This window comes from Triticum dicoccoides, chromosome 7B, assembly GCF_002162155.2.
Source record: "Triticum dicoccoides isolate Atlit2015 ecotype Zavitan chromosome 7B, WEW_v2.0, whole genome shotgun sequence".
Lineage (NCBI taxonomy): Eukaryota > Viridiplantae > Streptophyta > Magnoliopsida > Poales > Poaceae > Triticum > Triticum dicoccoides.
In genome coordinates this window covers 756,946,349-756,969,706 of record NC_041393.1, presented here as the reverse complement: position 1 = coordinate 756,969,706, position 23,358 = coordinate 756,946,349, and the positions used below count along the sequence as shown (strand labels likewise).

The following is a 23,358-nucleotide window of genomic DNA, read 5'->3' as shown; positions in this document are numbered from 1 at the left end:
ACCAAAATGAATTTTATTGGATTTTATATCTCATTGCATTTAACCGTGACATGCACAACTTTATCATAGAAGCTGGAGGGAGCATTCTCTAAGTAGGGGTTGCCTCCTCAGATCAAACACAAACTGCAAAAAATAGAACCAACCCAACTGGAATGTTCATACACAATGCAGGATTCTTTTCTCCTTGCAGCATTCTTTTCTATGTACATACAGATCCCACCTACACCCATCCCTACCATTGCAGGATATATCTTCTTTCTTTCTTTCAAAACACATGTTCGAAAATGACCTTTGAAACATGTCTATCGAATACATCGCGAGGGCAGTTAGCCGCGTAGTAACAGCTTCTCACCACGCTCAACAAGGTCCGCTTCGTCTCGCTGCTCGTCCCATCGTCATGCGTCTGGAGAAAGTTCTGGGTGAGTTCCTGCATGCCCGCCTCGATTTTCTCGTCCATGTGGCTCATCGCCGCCTCGTTCGTTTCGGTGTCCTGTAAATAAATTGCATAGTTGGTTTAATAGATGCACCATCTGTGCCATGTTTTAATGAATGCCACGATGGATTGTAGCGCCGACTTAATAGAAGTTATTATAAGTTAATTTACAAGCCAAAACTAGCATGAGATCCCTAAAGTTTTGGAGCTTGCTTGAGAGCACACTTGAGCTTACACGCATGGGCCATTCATTGCACGCAAGTAACCAAGAAAGAGTGAGAACAATTCAAGGATTTGTCATCGTGTTCATTTCTTGAAATCAAGAAAACACCATCAACCATGTATCACATAGTTCAAAAGAAAATGTGGCAAGAAAATTATTTCAGCGAAAAGGGCTACCTGAGAAAGTAACATCTTGTGGTGAAGGTTGTCACAAATAGAGGACGCAAGCTGAATAAAGCAAGCACCATCCATGCTGTTTATCATCGATGATGCTTCACCAGTTCGTCCACCACAAATCTCAATAATTTTGACTAGAAGCAAACATGTTTGTTTATCGTGAACCATGCCCGACCCTTCTTGAATAACACTTGAATCGTATGTGTCATCCTCTCTATTTATCAGTTGCATCATCCATTCAATCCACTAGAGGTTCAAAGAAATATATTAGAATTTTTACCAAAGAGGACATCATAGTAATTAGTAACTAAAAAAACAGGTGCAGTTGCTTGTCCAACTTACAGCACAACGTAACAAATTGTTGATGTACATTGGTCCTTCACCAACAGGTAGTGTCTCTTGTGCCAATAAATCAATAAACTGCTGAAGTGCCCCCACAAGAATGTCCTCTTTTGCATCTCCTTTACGCCTAGATGGACAAATTGTGTCATGTAAACCATATTAAAGAATGAGAAGACATTATAATGAAAGTGCATGTCTTTCTAATGGCACAGTTGGATTAAACGGTTCTAGTGTTTAAAGATATTACATCATCCGTCGTTAAGCAAAAAATATTACATGACATCACGCAAAGTAAAATAAAGCTATATATGCAAGTTTGAATGTCTTAACTTCTAAGAGAGTGGATTTTATGTTTGCATCATAATTGTCCGCTGGTGGAAATCATCTACCAAATAACTAGTATTAGTTTGCTATTTTTCTTATCAAAAGAACAATTAGTCAAAGGGATCCAATTAAGCATCATTTGGCGTGATAGTTTAGATTGAGCAGCAATGCTTAGTTAATGTGCTCACCGTGATATAGTACTATGTCCTTCATGGAGACCGCCGTGCATAAACCGTTCCATCATTTCATTACCCGACAAATCGCTATGAAGATATTTAGTAATAATGTTGGCCAGCACTGACACCTTGGCCCATGCAAGTCGCTCTGTGGCACGGCTTGGTTCGAAAATGCAAGCGGCAGCTAGAAAATAAGCTCTCAGAACATCTCTTAAAGCCACCCCAAAAGTCTCGAGGCCATTGTCAATAAACCACCTAAATACATAGAAAGACATGTTATGCAAGGAAAATGAGACATAATTAACAAAATGTTATGTGAGATTAATGCGTACTTTTGTAGGCCATGCCACTCAAGCTGATGTTGGACTTGGCAGCGATTGAAATCACGCTTTGCCAACTCAAGATAGGTGTTGTTGTTCACAAGTGGCATCCTGCCAAAGCCATTCAGCATATCAACTCTGGTCTTCCCTCAAGAAGTATGGAATGAACCAATTGTCGGAATTTGACGATTTTTTACCTGTAGAGTGTCTTTCCAATCCAGACATCATTCTCACCACCATATTGATCTAGGTAGACCCTTGCTTCTACACGCGGTAAGCTTGCATACCATGGGAAGTCCAGTGTATATTTTACCTATAATCATAAATAAAGGTATTAATATTCTTGTTCGTATCCAGATAAGGTTATTTTGTTTCACAAAAATAAGATAATAACTATTCTTTAAATACGATAACAAGAGTGTTCAAAATAGTCATGTTATATATGAAAATATCAATGATAATTCTTTAGGGGCTTCGTTAAAAATTAACTAGCAAGTGTCATGAGCAATCAAGCCAAAGATTGTGAGAGTTATGTTTACTTCCTAATCCATCTAAACCGATTAATTGGCAGGATGGACGTGTTTACCTCGCCTGGTAGATCCTTAGCAATGATCCATTTGTCTCGGATCGTGCCCTGGGCTTCCCTTTCTCTAAGGAACTCATACGAGAATCTCCCTGCACGCTGCAACACATCCTCTGCAGGGAATCTTAGCTGAGAGGCCCTGTTCAGGTTGTACATCCCAGTGACTGCTTGTGTTGATTGCCCCGCGAAACAGAAGAACTCCCCGTCCTTCTCAAACTTCTCAAATACACCTGTGAATGAATCAAAATGTCAGTTTTGTTTGTGACATGAAATAATTATTATTACTCTGCAGAGTATGTACAGCACTATACAATATTTGAGTTTGCAGGGAAAAGGGGGTCATACTCGGGGAGACATCGTATCCATGTAGCCGCAGCAGCCGGAATGCCATGGCTGTGTCATCCACGTCTCTTACAGCGGAGTCCCTTGCCCAGCAAATACCGTCTTCAGTCCAGTGGCTACAGCGTCAGTAACGAAGTTAGAAGGAACTTCCCTCATGAAGTGACCAATAGTTTAAGCACTATCAAAAAGGCACAGTTATGGATGAGAAAGTAAACCTGTGGACATAGTCCAAGCACTGTTTAATTTCTTGCTTGAAGTAGCGCGAGATTCCAAGACGCTCCAGCCGATCGACGACCCAGATGTGTTCAAAGAGATCGACCGGGTAAACATTGGGAACTGAAATGTGCCAATCAAGATGAACAATGCACACGGGATCAGGAATTACCAAAAAAAGAACTCAATCCCATCCAATATCAGTGCATTTAACGGTCATGGATCTCTTACCTCCTCCACTGAATTTCTTGACGATTCTGTCGATGTACTCGAAGCATTTTGCGTCACCAGTTTGCTTGAGAGCAAAGGCTGTAGCTGAAGGAGAATAGAGGAAGGACCCATCACTAGACTGGAGCCTGAGGATCTTGTGCCAGTCCACCCCGGGCATTCCTTCAAGGGAATGCAGGATCGTCGTTGGAATTCTGTGCATCATCTCCATCGGAATCCTACTCGAGTAATTAATAATTAATCAGGAAACATGTTAAGTAATCTGCATCTCTAGGACTGATGCAGAGGCCAGGGGTGATCCTCCTTTTCTAAAGAAAAAAAAATCTAGGAGAACTGGAGCACAATAACGGGTGCCTACTTCTTGAGCTTCACTTCTCTGTTGGCGTATATGCGCTTCAGAGCATGGTGATCATACGGGAACCCAATGCCCAAGCTCTTGGCCACCTCCAGGAGAGAAGGAAACGCAATCTCGAAGCCGATGGGCATCGACTCCAGGTCTTCCTCTGCTAGTCTCCACATGTTCTCTTCCAGAAAAGAGAGCCCTGAAAAGAGAAACAGAATGCATCGTGCGTACATTTAGTTCAAAGACCCTGCTTCATTTGGTACTTTAGCAGAGCAGCTGAGTGTATTGGTTTGCAGATTTGCATTACCTCTGCTGCATTTATCAGGACCAAGAGACCACTTTGTGAGAGCCACGACACAGGCAAGGGTGTTGGTGATCCGGTCATAGGCGGAGAACAGGGCAGCGTCCCCCCAGGAGCCGTCTGGGAGCTGGTTGTCGAGAATCCACTGGAGGGTGGCGGGGAACTGTGGGCTATCGCTGTCATCGAGCCTCGGCACCAGGGCGACCCAGGCAGTGTCGTATGCCGACACGCTGATCTCGCCATCACTCATCGATCCCAGCATCATCCTCACTTGGTTGACCAGTGGCTGCCCAAACTCTGCCCCAGGAATCACACAGTAGTCGTCGAGGTCACATGGTTCCTCGGTCCGTTCTAGAATCTGAATATCATTTCTGACAAGGTTTGTTTGCAACCCTGCAGGTACATCGAAACACACGAATGATTAAATGTATCCAGCGTAAGACATGACATCATTTTTGAAGTAACAAGAACAATAATGCCTCAAAGTGCAAACACACTTTGAAATTTCAGCTCCAGGCCCAACTTTACGTGATTGTAAAATTAAATTCAATCTCCACTCTATACAGCTTGAGATTGGGTTGAGTTCGGGTAGGATTTTATTAGCTGATAAAAGAACGATGGCAGTGACATATTATAGAACTGTCGGCAACAAGAACAATAGTATGTCGAGAATATTTCTATCATCATACTTGACTTTAAACAGCAGAAGCATTCTTTTCTATAGTTGATTCTTTTGGATCGGAAAGAAAGCTACATCCTTGCTCTAAAGTGGATTTCATACAGGTTTGGGTTCCTTCTCTTCATGAGACCAAAAACCATAAGCGTCATTGACGGACTGTTTATTCTTGTCTCACCTACTAATTAACGAGGTGTGTGCTCCAAAAATCTGAATCCTACCCCTCTCTTGTATACCTTTTTATCATGTCTCTGTGCACTCTGTCAATATCTTTGTGACTCCTCTTGGCGACTAATGGCATGCCGTGTTTTTTATGGAAAAGGACCTATAGAAGTTGACGGATTATTTGTTCTTGTCTCGCCTACTAATTAACGTGCTGTGTGCTCCGAAAAATCCGGATCATGCCCCATCCTGATTCATTGACGGATCATTTGTTCGTGTCTCACCTGCTAATTACGTGTGTTAATAGTACGTACCGACTCACCGGAGGCCCTTCTGTCCTCCGGTAAACTTGTAGCAGCATGTGTAATTGCGCTCCAAATAGGATAATGGTGTGACAGTGTACTTGCTAAAGAGGAACATAATACAGAGGAGTAAAACAATATATGTACTCGTTAAGTGCCTACTGCTTGGAGTACATTGGCTGGCATAATGGCAGATAGCAAAACAACAGACGGAGAAAACAGGAGACGGCCGGGTGAGATTACTTAGTAAATTAGTAATGTAAACGGTGCCTGCCCGGTGCTAGCTACATGTAGATAGTAATGCTAAAAGCGAGCGATGGAGAGAACATAAGCATAAAACAAAGACAAGATCATCGGGTCCCAGCCCAAGTCAAGGCAACAATACCTTTAGCACTGGATATGCTGGTGGCCTGCGCAATCTGGAGAGCGACGCGTGAGCCGGCGGTTTCCACAAGGGTGGCATCTCCTTTGCCGCTGAACCGGCATGGACCTGATTGTTCAAAGAGAAAGTGATCAGAGCCATTCTCACGACAAGTACCTATGCCGGTTCCGTTCCGAATTCAACACAGCAGGATGGCCGGCACTTATGGTGCATCCACATAATTAATCGTGGTACACATTCAACATGGTATGATGACAGGGGGAAACCAGCGCCGCGCAAGAAAAGCATGATAAGAAAGTGACATCGATCGAGCACCTTTGACGACGAGGGCACGCGGGCGCGGCCCGTGGCCGCCGTAGCCCGATGGCACCCACGCCGGAGGCAAGAGGTGGTGGAGCTGCATCCTGGCCGCGGCAATGCACGTTCCTCAATCCGCAATGAACACGATGATGATAATGGGTTGTTGATAGTGATGAAGATGAAGATGAAGATGAAGATGAATCAAAGAAGGGGTGAGGGGGGCGGCAGCCAACGAATGAGCGAAAACGAGAATGGCACGAGGGATGCGTGTGTGCGGTGCAGTGCAATGCATATATAGAATGGTTATATGGAAGAAGAAGAAAAGGGTGGGAGAAAGCGAATGATTCCTGCGCGGCAAAGGCCTCTGGTAGTGGACAAAAAGCTTGGAGACGCTCGCTTTGTGAACGGGTGGTGCGGGCGAGATGCTCCGCCCCATCACGCCAAGATGCCGCCGGTCCAGTCCGGGGAGGGGAGGGAGCCAGATCCCTTTTCCTCAGCCGGTGGCCGATCTGCGCCGGTTTCGGCGGATTCCTCGTTTTGTTCCGGAGCGGAATAGAAAAAGGGGACGCGCGTCGACGATCCGCGCGTCGCCTGCAGGGTAATCCCTCGTGTTGCTTCCTCCCCCCTTGTTTATGTTCGGCGGCGATGACGAGACGAGACGGAACGAGGAACACATGACATAAGCTACGGCTACGCTGCGTGCGGGGATGGGTTGGTACCTTGGGCGTGGCGAGCCGCGCCGCCGCCGGTAGAGAGTAGCTGCGGCGGCCGGGCCGGGCTCGGGGTCGCCGTCGCGCGTGGGCGGCGGCCGGGCGGCCGCGCCACGGGCTCCGGCCATCGCTGCCGGTCGCAGCTGGAGCACCTCGGCGCCGGGGCGCGGGATCGATGGATGGGGACGGAGGGGAAAGCTCTGGTCTTTCCCGACCGCGGTCGCGCCGCTCGCCGTCCCCCCAACTTTTTGGTGCCATGCCTTATCCGTCAGCGGGGCGGGGCACCTTTCTTTCTTCCTTTCTTTCTTTTTTCCGGCGCTCTTTTCCGCCTCGTTCCGTGGCCAGAGACGCCACACGCCGCCGCCGAACCCCGGAGTCCGGCCGCCCGCCGCCGCCCGCCACGTGAAACCTCGTCTCACGCTTTTTTATGGCATGTGGGGAAAGGCCCGGTATTCATTCGTCTAAATTATTTTTTCATTTAAGTGCACGTACAATGATGCTATTTTAAAAGTGTCACGTAGGATAAATACTGATGTGGAGGGAATAAAAATCATAAGAAAAAAGGCTTGTGTTCTCATATTTAAAATATGAGAGCCCTTATCTTTATTGGTTGGAACTGATATACATATCGCACACATTTCCATTTGGGCGGAACAGATCTACTAATTCTTTTAGTGCAGTTAGTAAGAGGGATTTTGAACTAAGAAATAGACCTAGCACCTAAAAATAGGGTATCCTGAGGACTTGCAAGAATGGGGTTCATTGATATTTCTAGTATACTAGATGCTATCACACATACAGTCATACTCAATTCGATGTAATTGTTTTATCTTAAAGGGGATCTTCTATAATTTCGCCCATAAGGGGTTATTTCTTGGTTTCGTCCCGTCATTAATAAGTTGATAGATAATAATAGATAGAAAGAATGCTCGTAAGGAGTTCTATTGAATCCAAGAAATATAGGATTGCTTGCCATCCACACCAGAGTAGATAAAGTTTTCTGAAGAAACCTGCTAGTGGAGGAAGGCCTCCTAGGGATAAGAGACATAGGGCTAAAGAGAGAGCCAAAAAAAGATCTTTCGTGTATAATCCTGCATAATCTCAAATGTTATCAGTTTCGGTACGTAGACCAAATAATACAATGCAAGGAAAAGTTCCTAGATTCATAGAGATATAGAACAACATATAAGTTATCATGCTTGCATATCCATCATTTGAGTCTCCAACAATTATTCCAATAATTACATATTTAATTTTCCCTATGGACGAATATGCAAGCATACATTTCATGCTTGTTTGAGTAATAGTAAGGAGATTCCCCAAAATCATGCTAAGAATAGCTAGGATTTCTTGAAGAAGATGCATTCCTTTGATGACAAACAAAAAGGAATATCGAGAATTTGTGTGGCTGAAGCTGAAGCAGCTACTTTTGAAGTAACAGAAAGAAAAGCAACGACTGGAGTTGGGGTGTCAGAGTCGAAAAGAGGGTTCCTCGCTTCTTTCTATGCAAAACCGTGCATGAGACCTTCATCTCGCACGGCTCCTAAGTGATAAAAGAAAGAAGAACTCGTCTTCTCTCTTTTTTGATTACCTTCCTCACGTATGTATAAGACCGAATCCATTCTTTTTCAAAATCGATTTCGAAAAAGAACTACTAATCCTTAACTTTTTGAGGAATCATTCATCAGTGGTTGTGAATGACTGACTTTTTCAATCCTTTCGACCTTGGTTCAGTAGGAGAAAGTCAGAAAGGTTGAGAAATAGAACCATCTGATTTGATTTATTCCTAATAGCCATCAGATGATCATCTTAAGGTGATCCTTTTGTCAACGGATGCTCCTATTACACTCATAGTCTCTAAAGGATGAGAACCCACTATGTAGCATCTACATTGATAATTCAAGCATTGTATACGTCATTAGTCCAATTCTTTGTAGGAACTACCGGTAATAACGAACTTGCAAAATGGATCTATTTATCATAAAGAGATTCATTGTTCCTGATCCTGCTTCACCTTAATTGTTATTTGAATAAAAAGATCACAATAAACTTTTGGTAAAAGTTCTATCTTGGTCGGAGTGGGGATAACATTTCTCTTCTTCATGTCTATGGAGTTTTGCAAAACCCAAACACCTCAGAGATAGATATAGAGGTAGGAATTTGTCAAAATAACCACACTCCTTTGTAGACATCAGGAGTCCATTGATGAAAAGGGACTGGGGAAAGCTTAAATCCAAGTCCTACAGTGATGGATATAAGCGCAATTGAAATTCCTGGGGAGTTATACATTTGTGTATTGATAAGACCGTTCACAATTTCTTGAAGCTCAATCTCCCCCAAGATGAACCATATAGTTAAGAGAAACCATGAACCAGAATAGAAGAGATTGCCCCACCCATGAGTAAATATTTCATAGTAGCCTCATTAGACCGTAGATCTCTCTTGGTATATCCAGACAATAGGTAGGAACATAAACTGAAACATTCTGGAGTTACAAAGATAGTTATTAAATCGTTAACACCACATAAAACATTCCCCCTAGAGTAGCTGTTAATACGAATAAAAGAAACACGCCTACTGTCGGTGTCAAAACCGGCGGATCTCGGGTAGGGGGTCCCGAGCTGTGCGTCTAAGGCTAATGGTAACAGGAGACTGGGGACACGATGTTTACCCAGGTTCGGGCCCTCTCGATGGAGGTAATACCCTACTTCCTGCTTGATTGATCTTGATGATATGAGTACTACAAGAGTTGATCTACCACGAGATCGTAGAGGCTAAACCCTAAGAGCTAGCCTATGATTATGATTGTTGTTGTCCTACGGACTAAACCCTCCGGTTTATATAGACAATGGAGGGGGCTAGGGTTACACTGAGTCGGTTACAGAGAAGGAGATCTAATATCCGAATCGCCAAGCTTGCCTTCCATGCAAAGGAGAGTCCCATCCGGACACAGGACGAAGTCTTCAATCTTGTATCTTCATAGTCCAACAGTCCGGCCAAAGTATATAGTCCGGCTGTCCGGATACCCCCTTATCCAGGACTCCCTCAGTAGCCCCTGAACCAGGCTTCAATGACGATGAGTCCGGCGCGCAGATTGTCTTCGGAATTGCAAGGCGGGTTCCATCTCCGAATACTCCGTAGAAGATTCCAAACACAAGGATCGTGTCCGGCTCTGCAAAGACAATTTCCACAATCCACCGTAGAGAGCGTAGTATTCAACAAATCACATCTACCGACCATTTCCATAGAGTGATATCACGCCATGGTCCAGTCATTATTCGAACCGTTTTCTTCTAACCAGCTACTGCGCATATTGCGAGGTGGTTTCCTTGGCACGTCTTGTCGAAGCAGAGATCGTGTCCCCTTATCGCGGGATTCTCATCAATACGGGTGTGGGTAACCTAGCTGCACCACCAATCGCGGTGAGTGGGGAACGAGCAGGTTTTACTAGGCAAGCGGGGAGGCGCAAAGTTTCGTTGCCTCTATAAAGAGGAAAGGCCTCTTCCTTTTCACCCACGCCTTCTCCTTCTGCTCGTCCATTCCCTTTCGCTTGAGCCCTAACGCCCGAGCATTCATCTTCTCCACCAACAAAGGTCCTCCAAAAATGTCCGGATCTGGAGCAGGAGGCAAGTGGATGGCCTCTACCATCCAGGAGAAGAATGTCAAAAAGCTTCGGGAGGCCGGGTACCTGGCCAAGAAAATTGGCCACCGTCTTCCGACGGCGGGACGGATTGTCCCTACTCCGGAGTCCCATGAGAGGGTCGTGTTCCTCCCTCATTTTGTCCCCGGGCTCGGGTTTCCCCTTCACCCATTTGTTCGTGGCATCATGTATTATTACGGGATCGATTTTCATGATCTATCCCCCAATTCCTTCCTCAACATCTCGACGTTTATCATCGTGTGCGAGGCCTTTCTCCGCATCACGCCACACTTCGGCTTATGGCTGAAGATCTTCAATGTGAAGCCCAAGGTGGTGAACGGCGAGCATGCCGAGTGCGGAGGCGCCATGATGAGCAGGATGCCTAGGGTCACATGGCCGACAGGTACTTTCAATGATTTCGTCAGGGAGTGGCAGCAGCAGTGGTTCTATATCACTGAGTCGCGCGACAAAAAGTGGGCCGCTGCTCCTGAGTTCTGATCCGGAGCCCCTTTGCGGCTTACGTCCTGGCCCAAGAAGGGTTTGAACTGGTCTTCGTCCGACGAACTGTCGGTGATCCGCACACGCGTCAAAGGTATGGAAGACAAGGTCATCAAGCTTGTTGACGTAGTCCAGGTGATGTTGGTCCGCCTGGTTCTTCCTTGTCAGCACCGAGCCTGCAATTTGTGGGAGTATGATCTGGCCGAGCACCAGACCCTGCGAGAGCTTTATGGCTCATCACACAAGGACATCTGGAATGTGCTTTTTAAGTCCGACAAACCGTGGCGGGACTCCATCGCGGACCGCGGGTACCAACTGTCCCGCCCTGCAAGTCCGATAAGTAGTCATTATATTTTGTCCATCCATATGTTTCATTGTCATATCCCGGGGAAGATGCCCTAACGCGCTTCCCACAATTATCCTAGGGATGGATGAAGAGGGCGAGGCGGATACACTGTCCAGCCCCGGTGCCAGAAGAACCAGCCGGACCACTTCTGACGAAGATGCTGGTCCCGGCGCCTTACGAGGCACCAAAGAAAGAGGCCCATAAAGAGGCCAAGGAGACAAGGAGTGGCCTCCGTCGTCGCGGTGCTTCGGACACAAAATCTGAAGACTCCAATACCCATCTCTCCTCTGAAGAGGAAGAATAGGAGGAAGAAGACGAGTCCCCCACGGGAGGGGGGAAGAAAAGGACGGCCTCCTCATCTCTGGAGGCCGAATTGCCTAAGAGGGGAAAAACTCCCCTGCCAGAGGCGTCCACTACGGCTACTGATAGCAGCCCGGAGTGGGATCCCAGGGCCCAGCCCCTGGAAGACTCGTGAGTACACGAAAACCGAACACATCTATGCGTCCATGATTATTGAGGCATAATAAATTAATTGGTGCCATACTTTTTGTAGTCCGGCTAGGTATCGCGCAGAACAGTCCTCATCGGAGGATTCGTTGAGCTCAGACGCCCTAGAGAGCGAGACACCTCCGAAGGCCCCTTCCCCGAAGCTCGGGCATGACACCGAGGTGTCGTCCCAAAAGGACCTAGACCAGGAGGGGCATACCTCAGGGGCCGGATATACGGGAGCGGCGGCTCCCATGAGTGTCGACGGCGGGGGCGATCTTGTATTCGGCCCATAGTCAGACACGATCCCGGAGAGCTTTGAGGCTCTGGGATTAGGCAGGCAGCCCCCCATGACTAGAGGGGGTGATCCTGCTTCGCCGGCAACCTCTGTCCAACCAGAGGTGCAGGGCAGCTTATCGACAGCGCTAAAGAGTGCTTCCATCGTTGATGAACATCGCGCCCTTATGGGCGTGGTGATTGAGAAGGTTTAGGCCACTGAAAGTGGACTGAATGAATCCTGCATCGGCCTTATAAAAGGCTTGGAGGTATGTTTTAGGAGTTTTTAGAAGATTTGTCATAGTATAGATAGTAGCCCCTGATACACTGTCCGGTGAAAGAAGGAACCGGACAGGGGATCAAATTTCCGTCCATGGGAGACTCAGTGCATGACATATATCTCTTCCTTTATAAACATTAAACAGGCGTCTGCAGCGACTGCCGCCTCTCATACTGCGGAAGTATTCGGACTAAAGCAGTCTGGAGTGGGCCGAAGAAGAACTTGGCTGGGTGGAGAAGCAGTTGGGGGACAATCAAGGTATGTCAAAACCTTATTAAGTTTAGCACAATTAAGTAGGTGTGCCTAATGAAAGTATATATATTGCGCGCTCTAGGGGCGAATGCCGAAATTGAGGCGCTGAAGAAGGTTGTGGCCTTAGCCGAAAAGAAGGCAGCCGCGGAGTAGGCCCTTCGCGAGAAGCACGAGGCCAGGGTCATTGAAGTTGAACAAGAGCTTCAGGAGGCCGTGCAGAAAAGCGAGACTTTGGAGCAGAGTCTATCATTGAAAGAATCCGAACTCGCGCAAGCTCTCCAAGTCGCAAATGATGCTCGGGAGGAAGCCCAAGGTGCTCTGAAGGACATTCAGGAGGCGAGGAAGATTGCGGCTGGTAAGGCTTTTTCTTATGCAAAGCGATTTTTATTCCGTAACAGGAGAAATTCAAGGTGACAAATTGACTTCTGATTTCTCCGGGGCGTTTGCGGAGCTTCCACGCAGCATATCTGATGCTGCTCAATTCTATCGAGCTGAGGAGAAGAAGACTGCGGAAAAGCTCTTCTGGTCGCAGTATTTGGCGCCGAATTATCCGGTGCCATTTGTCGATCAGCTGAAGCAGCTGGTTGAACTGCACCAGGCGGCCAAACTAGCCATGAAGGACTTGATTGTCCGGCTATGGCCCGTCGAGCCCATTCCGAGCAGTTACTTTGGGCTCGTGAAGCAAATTGTGAGTGCTTGTCCTCGACTTGACGTCATTAAGCGGTCGGTCTGTATAGAAGGTGCGCGAATGGCATTTGCCCGCGCGAAAGTGCACTAGGGAAAGCTGGATGCTGAAAAGCTGATGACCGAGGGACCGCCTGAGGGGAAGGAGCACCGCAAGCCCGAACTATATTACGATGGTGTCCTGAAAGGAGCCCGCCTTGTGGCGGAGCAATGTACCAAAGACATTGTATTTCCATGAAGGCAATCATGTTGTCCTTTGTAAGGCGGAACAAAGTCACCTTTATTTATGTATTGCCTGTTATATGAAAGTTTTTCCTCCTGCGCGGCCATTTTATATATTAATCTTGAGAGTTGGCCAGTCGTCGGCTTCTGCCCCCACGTAGGAAGTACGGGGGTATTCGGGATACACCTGAACACTCTTTACCCCATTCTTGGGTCCATAAAGGAGGTGGTCAGCACAGTGAACCAGGCAATCAGACTATAGGGCTTTATCACTCTCACTTAGCCATAGGAATTCGAGTATGGTAGGCGCAGCCCCTGGTGTTCGGAAGACCGCACGAGGGCTCTAACAGCACCTGATCGGTAGACCGATCCGTCACACTCTGCATTTATTATGGCATTATGCGGAATAAATCCTTAAAGATTTTACAACCTCTTGAATAGCTGACCAGCTCTCACCTTATCATGACAGTCAGTTTTCGGCTTTCTCTACTGAGGTGCTCGTCTGGAAGAATCAGGACACAATCGCAGTAGTTCTCCCAGCGCTACCTTAGCCGATATTGCGGAACGTAAGGTACCAAAACATGGGAGCCGGGCAAACCCAACTAATGACCCAAGACATGACTCGGAGCTTATGCATATAATGCTATAAGTTCGGGGTGCCGAGCGACCGAGAAGGTGGTCGGACTTTGTTGCCATAGTGCAGGTACAATGAAGCCCCTTGGCGTTTTAAGGCATAACACGATATTCGGATGCCGTTATGACTAAAAATGTCAATGAGAAATGACAGCAGATAAGCGTCATATAACTCTACATGTTGTATTCGAGTAATACGTCTATGTGTATGGGTACTGTTCATGTTATAAAAAGGAGGTATGACGGCGTAACCTGCTTAGACCGGGCGGGAGGGAGCTGTGTGTGAATCCGAAGTATGTCTGGATTGTCTTCGGGGGGAGTGTTCAAAGATTCCCCCTTTGGACGTCCGAGCCGATTTCATGACGCCAGTCCTATTATCCGCAAAAGCGAACCTGCAAAGAAAATGCTGAGAGACGTTTGTGTGCCACGGAGCGGTTGAACCGCAGGGTGTGGCCCTTCCCAACTTATGACGTGGTGTTTGACCGGCGCCTGGTCGAGCCGAGCTATCCTGCCATGAAGTAGTTCGGACTCCTTTATTGGTGTCCGGGGGGTTGGCTGTCAAATCGAGGTTCGGTAAAGAGGTGCAACTCGCTGCTTCAGTGGCGCTGAAGTGGGGTTCGGCCTTGCCCGTAATTGTGACTATGTCACGTGGGCCTGGTATGGTACCACGTTGAATTGAGCCAACGTGGTTCGTCCCGGCAGTACGTAATAGTTACTGTATAGGGGGATAGTGTCGAAGACTGACTCTTCGGTATGGTGATTATTTGGTGATCCGGAGACAACCTCTAGGGTCGTGTTTATAACGCTCACCGTGTTGGTTTGTGTAGGAGTTTCTTTTGCTCTGTATTGCTTGATGGTATGGGATCCTCATTGTCTTCATTGCTTTGAGACCCCTTTATTTTTTTCGGCGTGTGACCGGCCGAATCGTTTGAAGACCCGGCATTCTCTGTTGGTATGATTGGCTGCCGTTCCTGGGGTACCATGAATTTGGCATGGGTGGTCAAGTATGCGGTCCAGGCCGGATGGGCCCGAATTGCTTTTTTGAAGTGGCTTTTCCGCTGACCGGACTGGGAGCCACGGAATCCGGCATTGACTGCCGTGTTGCGGGCGTCATCATTATTCTTGTGACGCTTATGTTTGTTGCGTCGAGGTTTATGGATGCTATCTCTGGCCTCTGATGCGCCAGGGGTGTTTGTTTTGTTACTGCAAGCTAGTCAGTTATCTTCGCCCGCACAAAAGTGGGTAATGAGTGTCGTTAGGGCCGCCATGGACTTCGGTTTCTCTTGGCTGAGGTATCGGGCGAGCCACTCGTCCCGGATATTATGTTTGAAGGCTGCTATGGCTTTGGTATCTGGACAGTCGGTGCTTTAGTTCTTTTTTATTAGAAACCGAGTCCAAAATCTCCTGGCTGACTCTCCGGGGTAATGTGACCTAAGTCATCAGCATCCGGTGGTCGCATATAGGTGCCTTGAAAGTTGTTGAGGAACGCGTCCTCCAGGTTTTCACAACTGCCGATAGAGTTCGCCGGCAGGCTATTCAGCCAGTGTCGGGCTGGTCTTTTGAGTTTAAGGGGAAGGTACTTGATGGCATGTAGATCATCGCCGCGGGCCATGTGAATGTGGAGAAGGAAATCTTCGATCCATACCGCAGGATCTATTGTACCATCGTATGATTCGATGTTTGCGGGTTTAAACCCTTCTGGGAATTCGTGATCCATTATCTCATCAGTGAAGCAGAGGGGGTGTGCGGCGCCTCTGTGCCGGGCTATGTCGCTACGCAGTGCGACTATGTCTGGCTAGTGATGTTCGGCCAGGCCGGACTTGTTGGTAGTGTATCTGGCATGACGGTCATCGTCAAATGTTGGGGCGCGCCCCCGTGATCCGTAGATCAATCTTGGCTGTCCTGCGTTGTTTTCCAATATATCTCACAGGTCATGCGTATTGCCCCGGGCCGTAGTGAATTGGTGTGGGGGTGTGGGCTGGTATTTGGGCTGATACGCCATTTTATCTTGGCCACGAGGTGGCCGGTCAGCCTCGTCCTGTGCTGGTAGTGTAGGCTCTACAGCCTCCTCCTCGAGTTGAGGTAGCAACTTGTGCTTTGGGTAGTCTTTGGTGGGGCGCTTGAGTCCGTATTCCTCGGCTGCCGGGACTTTGGCCCATCTGTCTGTGAGCAGATCTTGATCAGCTTTGAGTTGCTGCTGCTTCTTTTTCACGCTTTTTGCAGTGGCTATAAGCCGGCGCTTGAAGCGCTCCTGCTCTATGGGATCCTCCGGTACACCGAATTCATCATCGCCGAGGCTCACCTCGTCTTCGGAGGGAGGCATATAGTTATCATCCTCCAAGTATCAGTCCGTCGCCTGTTCATCTGGGCTAACCTGCCCATATTCCTGTTCGGCCTGCTCGAAGGTAGGCTGATTGGGATTGTATTCCTCTTCGGCACCATCCGGATTGTTTTCGTCTCTTGTGCCAGTATTGCTGTAGCGGGGCTTAGAGCGGTGCCGATGACACCCAGGCTTTGATTGCTTTCCTAAGGGGTTATCCTTTATTGCCTCATCGCCATTGTTTTTTTTGGGAGTGTCCACCATATATATGTCATATGAGGAGGTGGTTGTCCAGCGCCCTGTGGGCGGTGGTTCCTGTTCTTCTCCTGCATTGTCATCCATACCGTCGATGTCCTCAGAGTCGAAGTCAAGCACGTCAGTCAAATCATCGACAGTGGCAATGAAGTGGGTGGTGGGTGGGTAACGAATTTCTTCGTCGCCTGCTTCCCACTCGAGCTGTACATAGTTCAGCCAAGAGTCTCCTGACAAGGAGAGAGACCTTAATGAATTCAACACGTCGCCGAAGGGGCAGTGCTGAAAGATATCCGCAGCGGTGAACTCCATTACCGGAGCCCGATCAGACTCGATGGGCCTGGGCGCACGCGGTTCGGAACCCACATCCGGACACAAGTCCGGGGGTCCGACGACGCAGATTTCCTTAACAGCCGAATCTGTGTTCGGCTCTGCCGTCGAAGAGTATGCGACCTCCGTGGCGGGGTCCATCCACCCGTCCTCGGACGATGCGACCTGCCCCGGATTTAGGTCCGGAGCTGCTGCAGGTGCGATATCCCGAATACTGTCCGATAGCAGATTTGAGTCATGCTTGTCTTGACTGTTTGGCGCTCCTGGCGTAGGCCCGGATCCGTCGAAGATCAAGTCTCCGCAAATATCGTCCGTGTAATTCGAGTTTCCGAACCTGACCTGATGGCCAGGGGTGTAGCTGTCGATCTGCTCCAGATGGCGAAGCGAGTTGGCCCGCAGTGCGAAGCCGCCGAGCACGAAGATCTGTCCGGGGAGAAAAGTCTCGCCCTGGACTGCGTTGTTGTTGAAGATTAAAGGAGCCATCGAGCCTTACAGCGACGACACAGAGGAACTCTCAATGAAAGCACCAATATCGATGTCAAAACCGGCGGATCTCGGGTAGGGGGTCCCGAACTGTGCGTCTAAGGCTAATGGTAACAGGAGACTGGGACACGATGTTCACCCAGGTTCGGGCCCTCTCGATGGAGGTAATACCCTACTTCCTGCTTGATTGATCTTGATGATATGAGTATTACAAGAGTTGATCTACCACGAGATCGTAGAGGCTAAACCCTAAGAGCTAGCCTATGATTATGATTGTTGTTGTCCTATGGACTAAACCCTCCGGTTTATATAGACACCGGAGGGGGCTAGGGTTACACCGAGTCAGTTACAGAGAAGGAGATCTAATATCCGAATCGCCAAGCTAGCCTTCCACGCAAAGGAGAGTCCCATCTGGACATGGGACGAAGTCTTCAATCTTGTATCTTCATAGTCCAACAGTCTGGCCAAAGTGTATAGTCCGGCTATGTAACGCCCTCGATGCGACTATATCTCCCACGTGTCGAGGCACGACTTAGAGGCATAATCGCATTGAAGGCATATGTCGCAAGTGAGGTAATCTTCACACAACCCATGTAATATAATAAGGAAAGGGATACATAGTTGGCTTACAATCGCCACTTCACACAATTACATGAATAAAGCATTACATCAACCAAATACAATCAGGGCCCGACTACGGAACCAAAATAAAAGAAGAACCCCAAATGCGACAAAGGTCCCCGATCGACCCCAACTGGGCTCCACTACTGATCAACTAGAACGAAACAACACAAAGGGCAAGATCTTCATCGAGCTCCTCCTTGAGCTTGGTTGCGTCACCTGCTCGGTAACATAGGCACCTGCAAACTGGTTTTGGAAGTATCTGTGAGCCACAGGGACTCAGCAATCTCGCACCCGCGAGATCAAGACTATTTAAGCTTATAGGAAGGATGGAGTAATGAAGTGGAGCTGCAGCAAGCGACTAGCATATATGGTGGCTAACATACGCAAATGAGAGCGAGAAGAGAAGGCAAAGCACGGTCGATAAGAGTATGATCAAGAAGTGATCCTATAGCAACCTACGTCAAGCATAACTCCAACACCGTGTTCACTTCCCGGACTCCGCCGGAAAGAGACCACCACGGTTACACACATGGTTGATGTATTTTAATTAAGGTCAACTTCGGGTTTTCTACAACCGGACGTTAACAAATTCCCATCTGCCCATAACCGCGGGCACGACTTTCGAAAGATAATACCCTGCAGGGGTGTCCCAACTTAGCCCATCACAAGCTCTCACGGTCAACGAAGGAATAGACCTCCACCCGAGACATTCCGATCAGACTCGGTATCCCGGTACAACAAGACATTTCGACAGGGTAAAACTAAACCAGCAACACCGCCCGAATGTGCCGACAAATCCCGATAGGAGCTGCACATATCTCTTTCTCAGGGCACACTCAGATGAGACTAGCTACGAGTAAAACCAACCCTCAAGTTTCCCCGAGGTGGCCCCGCAGGCAGCTCAGTTCGGACCAACACTCAGAGGAGCACTGGCCCGGGGGGGTTAAAATAAAGATGACCCTCGGGCTGGCCGACCCAAGGGAAAGAAAAGGCTAGGTGGCGAATGGTAAAACCAATGTTGGGCATTGCTGGAAGAGCTTTACTTAAGGCGAACTGTCAAGGGGTTCCCATTATAGCCCAACCGCGTAAGGGACGCAAAATCCGGGAACATAACACCGATATGACGGAAACTAGGGCGGCAAGAGTGGAACAAAACACCAGGCATAAGGCCGAGCCTTCCACCCTTTACCAAGTATATAGATGCATTAATTAAATAAGATATATTGTGATATCCCAACAAGTAAACATGTTCCAACAAGGAACAACATCTCCATGTTCCAACAAGGAACAAACTTCAATCTTCATCTGCAACTAACAATGCTATAAGAGGGGCTGAGCAAAGCGGTAACATAGCCAATCAACAGTTTGCTAGGACATGGTGGGTTAGAGGTTTGTCATGGCAATTTGGGAGGCTGACAAGCAAATGGTAGGCATCGTAGCATTGGCATGGCAAAAGAGCGAGCAAACTAGCATAGCAAAGATAGTAGTGATTTCGAGGGTATGATCATCTTGCCTGAAATCCCGCAAGGAAGAAGAACGAGTCCATGAAGAAGACAAACGGACGTAGACGAACGAATCCTCACAACACGACGTTATCGGAACCAACCCGAAGAAGCAACACCGGAAAAGAAGCACACAACATAGTAAACAAACATCACATAAACATGGCATGATGCGCAATCAAGTATGATGCATGTCCGGTTTAATGAGGCATGGCATGGCAAAGAGCACAAGCAACCCTACAAATTAAGTGGAGCTCAATATGCAACGAGTTGCATATTGACGAAACACCACGACAATTATTTAGTTCTCTCTCGGTTATGTACTAAACAATATTAAATGTTGGTTAACATGGCAAGAGGGTGAAGCAAAGTAAAACTACCTATCTAGTCAAGTTTAAATGAGGCCGGAAGCAACGAACAACAATTCCGGAAACTCCTCATAAGCATAAATTAGGTTTGGTACTGTTCTGCCCTAAACACAATTTTAGAGTTGTTTAAAATGCAAATAAAGGTCACCATGATAAACTAGGCAAAATTCTACCCCATTTACATATAAAGTTTATTTAAATCGGAGCTACGGTTATTTAGTTATGAATTAAATCATTTTAACATGGCATAGGAGCAAATTAATGCAAACAACATTTTTAACATTTTGAACATGGATGAAAATGGCAAATTATGAAACTAGATGAAAATCTAAGCAAGTTTCATATATAAATCATTTTAATCCGATGCACGGTTTGTGAGTTATTAAATGCATGAAGTGCAAGGGGGTTTCTGCAAATCTGTAAATCCCTGGTTAATTGGCAAAATCGCAACAGGGAAAAAAACACGTGTGCGGGCTGAATCTGAGGTGAACTGGGCCGGTTGGGGCTGCTCACATCGGGCCAAGGCCTGGTGGAGGAGAGGCTGGAGGAGGCCGGGCTGGATCGAACAGGCAGGGCGCTGTCAACCGGCCTCGCTGGCGGCTCAGTCAACACGAGCAGGCGGGCGAGCGGGCACCTCGTCCTCTGCTCGTCTCGTCAGGAAGCAGAGCCGCGGCGGCGTTGCAGGAACCAGCAGCAGGGCACCGGCGCTGGAAGATCTGGCGGCCGGAGACGGCGAGATCCGAGCGAGGGGCGTCGAGACGCGCAGGACTCCGGGCGGAGCGGGGATGGAGCTCCAGCGGCGCAGACGGGGAGGCTTCGGGCGGCCATGGCGTGAACGGGGCGAACGCGACCCGATCCGGCGGGGTCAAACGAGGCAGCGGTTGCGTCAGTTCCCTGTGAAGAAGAACAGGGAGGGAGCATCCGGTGAGAGAGGGAGATTAGAGAAGGATAAGAAAAAGGGAGGGGAAGGAAGAGGGAGGAGGAGCACGGGCCTGGGCGCTCGCGAGAGGAGGCGGAGCTCCTGTAGGTGCTGCTGCTCGTCGCCGGCGGGGCTGCGCGAGATGGAGGCGCACGGGAGAAGATGAGGTGAGAAGGAGCCAGGCAGCGCTGCTGCTGCGGGATCGGGGCTCCGCTGCTCGAGCTCCTCGGGCGCGTGCTCGCGCACGAGAGCGAGAGGAGGCTGGGCCTCGGGAACCGAGGAGGTGGCGGCTGGAGGATCTGGATCTCGGTGGGGGTTGGCCGGCTAGGGAAAACGAGGAAGGAGGGAGGCGCAGGTGGATGGCTGGATTTTTGGATCGGGGAGGATCCCGAGGAGGAAGGGACAAGAAGAGTGGCGGCGCTCGGGAGAGGGTGGATGGGACAAGATCCCTAAAATTTAGGGTTGGTCTTTATATAGCACAAGTGAATTTTGGATAGGGGTATTTGGTCCCTCCGATCTTAATCGGATGGTCTAGGAATAAATAGATAGGGAGTCCAAATAGGAAAACGGAGATGTTTTGTAGACGTTTGGGGATGATCCGGACACGACAGTAGCGACAGTCCGGGTCGGGTCCGGGACAACTTTCGGACGCGCGTGAGGGGGGTCGCGGGCTGACGAGAGGGGTTAGGCTGGACCTGGCGGTAGGTAGCGGACTGTGTAGACGGTCTCGAGCTGAGGGAAGAGAAGAGAGGGAGGCCCGGCGACTGTTTCCGGAGACCAAAAACGTCCGACGTTAGACCGGCTATACTGCCGCTATAGTTATCCGTTAGGGCATCAAACGGACTCCGAATGCGATGAAACTTGGCAGGTGGTCTACTGACAACAAAACAACACCGCATGCCAACTTTCAACCCATTCCGAGAACATTTTCCGGCCACTTATAAAATACTATTTCGGACATGCCGCGGGCGCGTGCAAGTGTGTCTGGGCTCAGAGCGGGCAACGGAAGGAACGGGGAGGCCGGGACGGATGCAAGTTTTAAAACATGATGATGCAATGCACATGATGACATGATGAAATGAAACACACAAGCAAATGACATGGCAACTATAGCGAATAACTGGAGGACACCTGGCACATCGGTCTCGGCGCGTTACAATACTCCACCACTATGAGAGGATCTCGTCCCGAGATCTAGAATGGCACCGGAGGGAAAACGAAAGGGAAAGAGAAGCGGTAAAACTAAATTGCTTCTTTGACCAATGAGTGAAACCAAGGAACCTTGAGGTTGAAGGGAAGATATATATTGAGAACACTCCGGTTACAGAAGGGGATCAAGAAAGACCAAATTCGGGCAGCACTCCGGTTGGAAAGAAAAGAATTGAATAAGGTCTTGATAAGATGAGAAGATACTTGATGAAATCACAACACACTGCCACCGGAACTATTGAATGAATGGAGCAAGGGGTAACAAAGATCTCAGACAGCACTCCTGTTGAGAAGGTAGTCAAAATTTGATAAGATGAGATAGCTCAAATGAAAACACGACACTCTGGTTGAGAAAGGGATGCAAGACTTGATAAGGCGAAAAGAACTTGAACAAAGGGGCACAATACTCCGGTTAAGCAAGATAGGGAAGGAATAAGAGTGACATAATTTGGACAGCACTCCGTCTGTAAATGGAAGGAATTGAACTTGACAAAATGAGAGGATACTTGAAAAGAGGACACAACACTCCGGTTAAAAGGATAGGCATGAAAAGGACATGATCTTAGGCAAACGAGATGATGGGTTGAGAAGAGCAACATCAGTAGACCTCCAGGAGAAAGAATAGAAGGTAGATCGTCGGAGCAAAAGAACGGAGAAGAAAAATGGCAAACTTCTGCCACAAGTGAGCTTGAAAAGACATCCTTAGGATAAGGGTCGAATGGAGTTGTTGGAACACTAACAACGGAAAGAATAAGCTCGATAAGTTCTTATAGATTGCATCTCAAATTATGAGGTGACAACCTGCCACTCACGGCAAAGAATTGGATTGATAAGAACAAGGAGACGAGAAACTTATCGCCGGAAGGATATAAGAAGAACTTGGATCATATATGAGCACAAAAGATAGCAGCAGTCCTTAGGGATGGCTTTAGGTGAAATATGACACAAGATAACTCCAACAACGAGGTTGATGGATTTAAAAATAACTCATGCTTAACAACATGTGAATCATGGAACATGAACTCAAATTATCAAGAATGACATAATACCACCTCCAAAATATGATAGAAAGATTTGCACTCCGGATTACCATATGAAGAAAGCTTTTGCTCCTTAGGAAAGAATCTCGATGAAAACTTTGAGAAGGGAATTAAATCCTTGATGAACTATCATGTAGAACCTCCATGAAGAACTCCGGTAAACAAAAGGAATGAAAAGAAAGAGAAATTGAAAACACAAGGTGAATCCTTGCAATGATTTAGATGGATCTCCGTGATAATTAGAGCTTGGAACTCCGGGAAAAAAAGATGAGCAACTCGACTGAGAATGTGATACGATGAACCACTCCGGAAAAGAAATTGAATAAACTTGATGAAACAAGAATAAGAATTATGTTATGTCTATCCTTCACCAATTAAATTGATGACAATCAACGTATTTGGCATACTTCTTATTCTCGTAGAAAGGATTAAAAGAGATATATCAAAACTTGAGAAGG

General features: G+C 47.8%; 1 protein-coding gene across 1 annotated transcript; it reads right to left on the bottom strand.

The window, feature by feature from the left end:
- Positions 1-68: 68 nt before the first annotated feature.
- On the bottom strand, positions 69-6,111 carry LOC119340453 (ent-copalyl diphosphate synthase 1, chloroplastic-like). Its single transcript, XM_037612362.1, has 14 exons — positions 5,842-6,111; positions 5,530-5,634; positions 4,011-4,397; positions 3,719-3,902; positions 3,364-3,578; positions 3,135-3,255; positions 2,923-3,035; positions 2,581-2,807; positions 2,192-2,307; positions 2,007-2,105; positions 1,687-1,929; positions 1,175-1,301; positions 833-1,078; positions 69-490 (listed from the first exon to the last, which is right to left on the bottom strand). The coding sequence occupies exons 1-14, from the start codon at positions 5,927-5,929 to the stop codon at positions 266-268; spliced, it is 2,496 nt and encodes an 831-aa protein (XP_037468259.1). The 5' UTR covers positions 5,930-6,111; the 3' UTR covers positions 69-265.
- Positions 6,112-23,358: the final 17,247 nt, after the last annotated feature.